Source organism: Rhipicephalus microplus, chromosome 8 (assembly GCF_043290135.1).
Source record: "Rhipicephalus microplus isolate Deutch F79 chromosome 8, USDA_Rmic, whole genome shotgun sequence".
NCBI lineage: Eukaryota > Metazoa > Arthropoda > Arachnida > Ixodida > Ixodidae > Rhipicephalus > Rhipicephalus microplus.
Window position 1 is genome coordinate 38,016,066 of NC_134707.1, and position 11,912 is coordinate 38,027,977.

At 42.8% G+C, this 11,912-nt stretch overlaps 1 protein-coding gene across 1 annotated transcript; it reads left to right on the forward strand.

Moving 5' to 3' along the window:
* The first annotated feature begins 237 nt into the window (after positions 1 to 237).
* On the forward strand, positions 238 to 8,365 carry LOC119164392 (NADH-cytochrome b5 reductase 3). The gene is made up of 2 exons (XM_037416573.2): positions 238 to 951; positions 7,610 to 8,365. The coding sequence occupies exons 1-2, from the start codon at positions 370 to 372 to the stop codon at positions 7,946 to 7,948; spliced, it is 921 nt and encodes a 306-aa protein (XP_037272470.2). The 5' UTR covers positions 238 to 369; the 3' UTR covers positions 7,949 to 8,365.
* The last annotated feature ends 3,547 nt before the right edge of the window (positions 8,366 to 11,912 follow it).

Below are 11,912 nucleotides of genomic sequence, written 5' to 3' on the forward strand. Positions count from 1 at the left end.
GTAAACACGAACCAGCTGTGCGCCTAAACGCCGGGATTTTTGGAATCAAGGCTGGTTGATTTTAACTGCCCTCACTCCACAAGACTGCATTTTTTTTTCGTTGTAAAAGCCTGTTGTCTTACGGCGCTGCGTTCGCTGGGCGCGCTCGCAAGGTTGTCGGGAAGTCGAGTTGAACCTGGTTGGACCGAAATCGTTTGGGCTGTGTGAGGAAAAAAAATGTCTATTTCCCCTCCCCGCTAAACTCACCCAAACAACAGGTGCCGATAAAGGAAGAACCAAGCCTTACGCTGTTTCGGCTTTCCGGGTGAGAGCGCATCTACGAAAAAAAAAAAAAAAGAGTGGGCGAGAGAGGTTCCGCTCAAGTACGGCATGAGCTCGTCGCGGGTCAGAACCATGTCGTTGCTCATCGTGCTGAGTGGTATCGGTGCGGCCGTGGCCGCCGCGCTTTTGTACCGGTATCTGAACCGTCGGTACCGACCCCCCGTGCTTCTCGAAGACCCCGAGACCAAGTACACGGTCAAACTGATCGAGCGCGAGGAGATCAGCCACGATACGAGGCGTTTCCGATTCGCCCTGCCTTCTACAGAGCACGTACTGGGACTGCCCACTGGTCAGCACATCTACCTAGTCGCCACCGTCAACGGTCAGATAGTGCCCCGGCCTTACACGCCCGTGACCAGCGACAAGCATCAGGGTTACTTCGACCTCGTCGTCAAAGTGTACTTCCGTAACGTGCACCCAAAGTTTCCCGAAGGTGGCAAGATGTCTCAACACCTGGAGAGCTTGAGCGTCGGCGACGCCATACAGGTGCGCGGACCGTCGGGCTTGATACGGTACGAAGGACGAGGCAAGTTCGCCATCAAACCCGACAAGAAGTCGCCGCCCCAGAGCTATCAGGCTAACGAGATCGGTATGATCGCTGGAGGCACTGGCATCACTCCAATGCTTCAGGTAATTGGCTCATTACTGTGTTTCGTTTCAGTCCGATAAGAAGTTGAAACCGTAGTATGACCAGTGTACGGGGTATAACAGATGCTGCACAGAAAACGCAAGCTCTTAAAGGCACCCCAGATTAGGCTCAACACTAGGCAGAAACCGCGTCTTCCCGTGGCTGGCATTGTGTAGTACTTCAAATTCATCGGTAGCAAGAGACGGTAGACCGCAGCTAATCGTTGCGAAAGAGATGGAGGCGGGGGCGCCGAAATCGAATTGCCGTATCGAACGCGGCTAGCGCAAGGTCGATGATTTGTGCGACGCTCGTATCAAATCGTATCGGCTGTTTTTCAGCTTCGCGGTTTGCGATATATCTTTCCTGGGAAAAGATGTGAACTTCTCGGAAAGCTTGATCTTGGTTGCTGCTTATACGTTGCGTCCGCGCGTACTTGGTATGTACGCCGACTTTCCTTACTGCAGGAGCCGCGAGTAAACTTGCCCCTTTTTCCTTATCGGTGTCGACGGAAGGTGGATAGTTCAAAAAGGACGAAGCTGACTATATTTATGGGCGGCAGTAGTTTATATCACAGATGCTGGCACTTGTACTCGTGTTTGTATGACAGTGCATGCCAAATTGTGCCCAAATCACATAACAGGTGAGGCAGATTTATAAAGCACTTTTTCTTGGTGATTACCATGTGCCTTATTTTGCTGACAACAGAAAGAAAGCTAGGATGGCTTTGTCAAAAGTTGGTACGATCATATTTTAGTTGTAATGTTGCACTGAGAAAAACGGGCGAAACAAGTAACTTGAGACAAAAGGGCAGGATAGGTGTTGCGCAAACTTTCATCTGTTTATTGAGCTCTGCATCTGTTACTCTCAATGAAGCCGCTTTGAACACTTCGACTACTGCCAGATTAGTTATGACTACACATGCAGAAAGTCGTCAAAAGTCGCTTGTATCTTTGAACATCTATTAACGTAGTCATTGTTATCTTCAGTGTAATCATCTGTATATTTGATGTGCTATGCGAAAATAAACAGTTGAAAGTTTGCGCACCACCTGTCCTATCCTCTTGTCCTACGTTACCCATTTCGTGCATTCGCTAAACATATTATAATTATCTTTTATTATTTTTATTGCTGGCATCAGTTTCAAAGGGCTTGTCATAAGGAGAACTCATTCAGTAAGCAGGAAAGTATCGGATCAACAGCAATCGAAGGTTTGAAGTTTTGCATTCCTAGCAGGGACAGTTAATTTTGCAGACATGAACCATCTATCATTTTATGGAACTGTCAAAATAATCAGCGCACTCCGAAATTTGATGACACTGCAGTTTTGTGCAGGCATTGGAATGAAGAAGTATGTGTTCTGGTTGAGGCTCGGTATGTCATTTGCAGAAGTGCATGGACGAGTCCTCTTTTGATTACATCGCAAAACAAAACATAGTTGCATGTTTAAAACAGCCATTCTTTATAGAAGCCTGCGGATGACCCTGGTTAATGGGTGGTGCTATCATTTGCAAGCATTTGTGGGTCAATTTCTTGTGTCAACTTTCGTTTCAACAATGGTGCAGCAATCCATTGGATAGTCGATGCATGTGTTTGCCGCAGCGGCACTGTGGTTACAATGCTTGACTACTGACTCAAGAGGCACTGGTTCGGTCACTGCTGTTGTGGTCGCATCTTTACAGAAATGAACTGCCTTCCAATTCATGGCCACAACATACTGGCAGTGATGAGGCCAATGAGATTCTGCGTCCAAGCTCATTGCTTTGGCTCCCGATCACCTCAGGTGCCTGTACGTGGGAGCTCTAGAAACACTCACATGCTTAGACTTAACTCTGCATTAAAGGAGCACAGACATCAAATTTACTCATGTCAAGATTTTTGCATGAACGAGTAGCTATCGATCCCCTAGTAGCGATTCGCGGCCTAAAATGCATCTGAGTGACGAATGAGTATCTGTAATGTTGATTAATATATTCGCTATCGAATGCGGTTCAAAATGAGTGCAAAGCCCACCAAATTGTAGTGCTAGCAGCGCTACTTCGCGGCCACGTCGAGGCCGCTGCACAGCTGATGCCTCTTTCACAAAAATGGTGATGTCACATTGGCGTTTCGTCTGCCGGGAGCTCACGTACAGTCAGTCCAACTGTGTCTCTGAAGGTGTAGACATGCCTCTTTCGCCAACAACGTCGTCCTCGCCATCGTCGCGGTCAACATAGGCAAGTGATGATGACAGCGACCTGGAACTGGGTATGGCTGTGATTCACGATGATCCTTGTTTAACGAGCTCCTCACTAAATGCGATGTATTTATCAGTCCTGGCCGTACTGTCGGAGCTCGGGAACACCAACTTTGTACTTCATGTTGGGGACGTTTGGTGGTTGAATCGCTGCTTTCAGCTGCAGCAGGGAATACGGTAGGAATAGCCCTGTTCTCGAGAAGAGGCCTCGTACTGGCAGTGAAACCCAACTGGTTAGCCAACACAGTATTTATCCTGTAGCAGCTCGCCGCAAAGTGAAGGGAGCAAATGTGGCTGTTCTTCACAGCCGCCCAGTCCCTTTGTCCAACGGCGTGTACGAAGTCAACCCACTGGCTGCGTTGAGGTTCGTGGCTTGGGAAGGCATGAAACGCCTTGCACTTTCTGCTTTTTCCGTGCTTCAACGTGCAGGTTCTCACTACACGGTTTTCCGACAATCCGGCACGTATTGTCGCTCTGAATGATTGTACTCGCACGCAATGGAGCACAATGCAAATCAGTCGATGAGACACGATGAATCGCGCACACGCTTCAACAACACAGCAAGGAGAGCCACTAGTGAGAGTATGACTGAGAGTCGGCTTCAAACACACTCGGAGATCGTCGACGTCATCATTACTAGCGTATCGTCACTCAGGATTGTATTTGTGGAATGTATTGCACCGAACACGTAACACTAGCGTCAATGTCGCAGTTTTTCATTTTTTTCTCCTTAGCTTTTCCACGCTGTTTGGCGTAGAAATAAAATAACTTCAACGTGATGGACGCCAATCAAATTTGGTCAAGAAGACCTATGCATACCAAGTGATCGAATTATGGGCACATCTCGATCTTGAAGTTTTATGTCAGTGCTCCTTTAAACCTGTAAGGCATGACATATATATCTTGCCTTGCTAAGTTCGATGCCTCAAAAGTTCTGACTAAATTTCAAAGTTGGGACGTAGCACGGTAGCAGACGTTCCGTGGGTGGTTTTGACTTAGCTGCGTGAAAGGAAACTTAGTGCAAGGCAGTGCCAAAGCTTTATTGCGTTAGGGGGTCTATTCTGATGTATACACTTGAACAAATTAAATATAATCAAATCAAATTACTAAATTTAGGCTGTGGTAGCCTAAATAATACCTTCTCCACATGTATCGTATTTTTTGGTCACTTCTGGTCCCTGGGCCGGTAAAGATTACATATCTATGCTTGCATGTCAAAGAACCCAATGTGGTATAAATTATCCAGAGCCCTCCACTACAGCATCTATCATAGCCTGACTCACATTTGTACAATAACCTCTATAAACCAGCCGGTCAGTGTATATATTGTCCGTTGTCATTTCTGCTGTGGTCATGTCAATGTGCCGAACTTGTTCTACGAAACATTCTGTTATGCTTATATTGCTTAAATTTTGTGTCTAAATCTTCATAAGTGATGTCACAGATTTCAAACTATTTTTCTATTTGTATTTTCGTGATATTGACTCAATAAATTTTTTTGAAACTGGGTATGTTAAGTACGTTCCCTCTCTGCCCCCTCTAGAGATTAGTCTAGTTTATTCTTACTGATTATTAATTTTGTAGGCCCTAGTATACAGTGCCGAAATGTATGACATCATGTTGTTTGGTGCGGAAACATCAAGATGGCATCGCCTAATATTTTTTTTAATAGCAAAAGTAATTTTCGAATATGAGAAAAATGTTTTTTCCCCATTAGTGGCCCTTCAAATGAGGTCAGAGGTTGAACTCCAGAGCACTACCGGTGCCCTTACATGTGGGCTGCAATGACACTCGGATGCTTAGATTTGGCTCTGCACTAAACCTGTTGACGTGCCTGAAAAAAGAAAAGCGGGAAAAAAATAATAATATGCAGGCGTGCTTTGCTCGGTTCGGGCTGTCAAATGCACACGTGCCTGTGAAGCGGAAAAGAAACACCTGTTCGTGTGTCTCGCTGGGCCATTTTTACGTGTTACTCGCAGTTAAAAAAAAAAAATGAGGTCCAGGAGGTGCATTGCTGGCTATGTTGTGCGACAGGGAAGACTGTCTGTACGTTGAACTGCCAAATTTGTGGTGTATGTCATATTACCAATGTCGCACGGTGCATTGCCGATCACAGTTGAGCTTGGTTGGGATCAACAGTGAATGGATCTCTTATGCATATCGTAGCTAATCACAATTGAGTAACTTGATCGAGATCAGGCCCGATTATGGTAAAGAAAAAAAGGCTGTGTGAAATTGGTACAAGATCTTTTTTTTTTTTTTGGAGTGGAGGGGGACAGCATTATTCTTGTGGTCTGAAACAAGGGGCATCAGTCCGACGTTTTGTTTCTACAATTTTTCACATTTTTTGGAAAAGTATTTTTTTAGTGTTGATGAGGACTTATTACAAAAGTCTTATTTTTTAATTTAGGTCAGTGCAATGTATTGTTGTAGTACCCATTTGGATGACATTTCAAATGTAGAGCTGGTGCTAATGGTTTTTGTACTTAGTTCAGATCAACTATCACCATATTTGCTTTTCTCATTCATTACTTATCATCTATCACTCCAAGTTGCTTAACTTTTAACAGTTGCTGGCATCTAAGAAATCACGAAAAAGAAGAATGTAAACCTAAAGAACTGTTACGATATTCAGCCAGGTCGTTGAGAGTATGAATCAGCCACTTATCATTGTCTTTAGATCACCAACTCATATTCTCAGTCATCGCCTCGCCGCGGTGGTCTAGTGGCTAAGGTACTCGGCTGCTGACCGGCAGGTCGCGGGATCGAATCCCGGCTGCGGGGGCTACATTTTCGATGGAGGCAAAAATGCTGTAGGCCCGTGTGCTCAGATTTGGGTGCATGTTAAAGAACCCCAGGTGGTAAAAATTTCTGGAGCCCTTCACTACGGCGTCTCTCATATCATATGGTGGTTTTGGGATGTTAAACCCCACATATCAATCAATCAATTATTCTTGGTCATTCACACGGCATCCGCTTTCTTCAATGCTGACCTTGCCATTCGTCAGCGCAGTTGCACAGTGGTGTGCAATTAATGAAAACAACATAAAATAAGTGACAGGTAATGCGAGTTATTTCAGGCCATTCATTAAGCTGTCAAATGGGGCCACGTCTAATTGTTTTTTGATTGTTTTCACATACGACTGTGGGTCGTTCACACGACATCTAAGTCGTGCAACAGCTTTTCGCTCGTTAGTGCTATCACGCAGCTGTGCCCCGCAGCGAGCTGTGCACGTAGTTTTTATGAGCCCCTCCACAGCTGTAGCCCTGTGTAGTGGTGTTCTCAGGGATCCTTTGATTTCTTATGCATCACTGATTCTTCTTGCTTTTAGGGGCCAGGAACCTCTTAGTCTAACCTTGTCCTACGTCAGGTGTAACCGGCAGCATCAGACAGACAGACACACGGATGGATGGACGAATGGAAGCATGAAGGGAAACACAGACGGATGCATGAACAGACAGACGAAAGGTAGACAGATGAATAGACAGAGGGACAGATGCACAAACTGAAAGAGAGAGAAACGGACGCTTCGCCCCATTCATCATCATTCACTTAGTCGATATGCTGTTACTTTTTTGCTCTTCGCTATTTATGAGTCTACTGTGCACTGTCAGTGTGCTCTTCAGAGACTGTCTTATCATGGAGGACACTTGTGGGATAATGCAGTCGCTATTGACTGCACAAGTGTAGATATGTGTAGATGGAAGCTGCTGAGACATTTTCCTTAAAATTATATAGAATGGCTCTGTGAGTAAAAAAAATAGATACACTGCAATATTTAGTGCTACGGGTCATCTGAGCTGGTCCAAAGAAACATTTTTCCCAGAAGGTGCCCACAAGCTCGAATTGTTCATAGTGCTTAAAGGGGACGGTAGAGTGAAAGAATGGATTGGTTTAGATTGATAAATTGTACTCTGAGAACTCTTAATGTCAATCATTTCACTATGATATGTCTAATTATACCGGAGGAAATCAAGATTAATGTATAATTTTGAAAATTTCTACCGGAATCACCGCACAGGACATCACCGATTTGAAAGTGTATATTCTGTATTTTGGCGACATTGGGGTCACAAAATTTTCTGGAACTTGATATGTTACGTCTGTGTCTCTCTCAGAGGACAGTGTGCTACAATTTTAATAATTAGGATTTCACTGACCTTGCTTCACTATGATTATGTGCATAATAGAAAACCACATGCGGTAATAATGAATTCAGAGTTCACGTCATGACATCCTTCATAGTGCCGTGATTCTGGCATGTTCGACCCTATAATTAAATTCTTTAGGATTAATTATTTGGCTTTACATTCCTAATTAATTCATTGTGCTATAATACAATATTGAAGGTCTCACTGCAGCAAAATTCGATCTAACAATGTCTGCCCATCGGATGATCTGCATTTTCTGCATGTTCTTCATGCAGATCATCCGGCAAGTGTTCAGCGACCCGGAGGACAAGACCAACTGTGCGCTGATCTTTGCCAACCAGACCGAGGACGACATCCTTCTTCGTCCTGAACTGGAAGAAGTCCTTCGGCAGAACCCTGGCCGCTTCCGTCTCTACCTGACTGTGGATCGGCCCAAGGATGGCTGGACGCAGGGCGTAGGATTCGTCAGCGCTGACATGATTGAGCGCAACCTTCCGGCACCGTCCGACAAATCCATTATCCTCATGTGCGGCCCTCCGCCCATGATCAACTTCGCCTGCAAGCCTAACCTGGAGAAACTGGGCTACAGCCCTAAGCGATGCTTTGCCTACTAAATGCCATTTATTGCCACTGGGGTGTTGGGTAGGGGTAGGTGTCTAAGTTAAATTGTAGAGTTTTGTTTTGTACGCCTTGTTTTGTCTGTCATTGGTCGACGGTTGGCATCTTTTGACCTTACCGTAAAAAAAAATACGGAACACTGTTCCTTTGTCTTCACGCCAACACACTTCATGTCATTGGTGCTGTCCGTGTAAGAGGCCATAGCACATTTGATACGGCCAGTCACAGAGGATTAATACGTAATAGTATACCGTATTACAGTTATGCTTGCTGGTATCAGCTGGTATTGGAAAAAACAAATGAACTTCCAGCTTTGTGTGGTTCATGCTGGGTATGTCTAATATGGAGGTTTTTACAGGGCAGGTTATTTCTTAGATACTGCTTATGCAATGTTTTTCAGAGCCATCCTATGACCGCTGCTTGCCAGTGATCCTCGTAACAACATGGCATTGTAACACGTGCTTTAATATTTGTTTAGTAGCTTCTTGGTGAATTATACGCCACTTAGTTTTCACTACCTGGTGGTTTTATTGATTATTGTCTATGCCTAAACATCTACCTTTTAACCAAACTGTCTCATTGATTTTTCTTGTCATATGTTCAAGACCTGCTGGTTCCAGAAGCTCTGAAGAGTTTCTAAAACTTTTGTCTGCTGCGTATCCAATCTTATATGGCTGGACATCTACGCCCTCCTATAGTCAATGTTATTTTTATAAATACACACATATAAGGTGCTCCAACACAGCCTTTGGAGCTGCTTCAATATTGTACCGCATCCTGGACATTTCAGAACACCCAAGGTAGTAATTGCATTTATGGCTTATGCATAACGAGTCCTTAGATGAACGCTGTGGTTTGGTGATAAGGAGATGGATTGGAAAAACATAAAAGCATTCTCAGTGCTGATATATTGCTAAGTATTCTCTAGCAGTATTGAGAATATGTCGCATAGATGGTGCCATCTTGCACTTCCTTTCATGTGTGTTTAAAAGCAGGCATGCATTAGCATATGAGAAAAGAATAAAAGCAGAATGTCTTTGATTGGTTTGGGTGATGCCATCACGCGTACAGGTGACTGACAGTCTTGTTGTGACAGCCGTTTCAGGAGCTTCTAACTCTCCCAATACTGTGATTTTATGCTTTGCAGAAATTTGTCTTGTGATAGCCCCTGGCTTGATAACTCTAAGATCATTTTCTAGCTTCAACTCTGCAACCATGTATCCAGCTTGTGTGAAGTCTCATCGACTTCAGTGCCCAAAACTATGTTGTCAATATCTTGCTCAATATTTATCATCAGAATTTTTTTGCCTGGTACTGCTGAGCAGCGAAAATACCGTAGTGCTGATATCTCAAGTCAACTTTGTTCCCTGTTAACACATCATAGCCTGCTACAGCCCAGTGTATCAGTTGAGTAATCCAAGCACCGGTTACAATTTTCTATATCACATGATGGAAGCATTTTGTGGGCTGGAGTTTGTTCTTAGTTTATTCAGGTACAACATTTTAATATGCAGCATTGAGTATTTATACAATTTATGTTAATATTTAAATAATTTGACAGACAAATTTGTACACCTCATACGAAAGTATTTTGTTTGAAGTGCACCTCAAATTAACAGTTCTATGTTTCAAGAAAGTACTAGATACCACCATCATTTGGTGTACACTAAAGTCTGATTGCAATGTGTAATTGTAACCATTTTGATCATTAACACAAGCTGTGATAATTGCTGCCTTTTTTTGACCAGCTATCTTGCTGAATCGGCCTCCTTTGAGCTCATTGGCACTTTCTGTCATTTTTTTTTGTTAACTATGCTTTTTTTACAGTTGCTAATAACTTCACTCACAGAAGAAGAGGAGCTTGTCTATGTTTGTTGCATTTGGCTCAGTTGTTTATTAGAAGGTACGTGCTTTCAAAAATTGCATTCAATTTCAAAAATTGCCCAAATATTATTGTAGTTTAGTAACTATGATAACTATGACCTTGTGCATTGAATAGCAATTCAGGAATGCATCAGAGATGCTATCCTTCTGCTTTAGAATCACTATCAAGTATGCGTCACTGATTCAAGGCTCATTGCAAAGTGATTTTTTAATAAAACGGCCATGTTATGTAATCACATGCATAACGAATGCATGTGTGGTGAATGCCTTCGTGTGGGCAGTTTCAATGTGCCATCTGTGCTTGACTGGATGCATTCCTGAATCTAAATGGGGCTGACACTGTTTTGAATTTATGTAAATGTGAGTGTGATAGAACACTGTCTGCTTCAGGCAAAAGAAATGTCACTATGTCAACTGGTTAGTGACCAATATACAACAAAAGTTTGCCCATTGATATCCATACAGATAAAGTGCTCACATTCAACCTGAAGTCACCTCACTGTGAACATCTGTTCTAATAGCTGCATCACGTTTAGTAGTACTGTGCAGGATATAGAACAGAGGTAAAGTCATCTGTTTATGTGACACCTGAATTATATATGAGCAAAAGAGAAATTGTGGTGGGTTTTAAAACATGTGCCAAGCAAAAACATATTATGAGTGTTCTGGTGTACATAATATACAAAAGGTGCTATTTGGCTAATGTATCACACAATGAATGTGCTTTTTAGTGAGGGTGGCAGATTGTGCAGTAAGTGATGTGGTTAATTTATATATCGATGGAGTATCACTAGCATATGTCAATATTCTGTGTTGCCTGTGTGGGCATGTTTCTGATTTGTTTCGGATATGACTGTACCTTCTTTACGCACATTGGGTGTTCACTGAGAAGTTTTACTGCGAGTAGACGCACAAAGACTCCAGATTTATCGCTAACAACTGTTGAGATTCTGATAAAGCTTCATAGTACACTCTTGTCTACAGTCTTGTACCTGTGGTTATGGAACAATATAAGGAAGTATGAGTGTAATTGAAGTATAGGTGATGTATCTAACCATTTAGGTATAAACTTATGAGAATATGTTTTTTCCATGCCAGAGCCTGTTTGGGCCATTAGAGGTGTGATCAAAATGCTAGCGAAGTAGATTGTCGAGCTTCATATTCCTTTTTTTTTCTGTAATTCATTAGTAAACTAAGATCTCTGTATATTTTGCATTCACTGTATTGCAGATGATGTTCTGATAAATTTGCACCTTCAAGTTTTTTATTGTTGTACTTGTCCTGTTGAAAACTCTGTAAAAAGTACATTTTTATGTTTTTCAAATCATAGAAGCCATTCTTTTTAATGAGCTAAAATATTTACTTTCATTAATTGCATTGTCTTTTACACGCACAAGTAGTTGCAATTCATATTATTTCAGTGTTTTTGGTTTGCCGATGTTGTAATGTTATTGACATGTTGGAAAGTTCCCTCATTTGTTTCGCTTGTTGTTGCGTGGCCAGTAGTAGTGACGCACTAGGGGCATACGAACTGTACAGAAACATATTTTTGTGGATTGTTTGTTGATGCAGTGCGAGACTGCATACACAAGTGCACCGAAACTGCGGACCGTCCCAACCACCAGTTACTTGTGTCATGTTTAACCTAAGCCCTAACTTATTTTTGCAAGAAGGAAATGTTATGCAAATCGATGCAAACCAACACTTTTGCATTGTTATTTCTTTCCGACTGTTTCTCATGGTTGTTGTAGTGAATAAAACACACTTGCTTCACTTTGCATTGAGTGCTGTCTAAAATCCTTAGCCCATGTGGCAGCGTGACTCGTTCATTGCCATATTCCCTGGCCATATTCCCTAGCCATGGGAGCGTGTAGTAGACCCCTGAATGCCAAGAACCTTGACATGACAGAGGTTTCATTGCCTTGTGTTTTGAACATGACTAGGATTGCACATTCCATCTGCCATTTCTCAAGAACAATGATGATAAGTGCTATCGGTAGTATTGATACCATATCTTGGAACTTTAAAATGGCTGAACACTTGCACTGCTTGTGAATTTTTGGAAATTTCTGACAG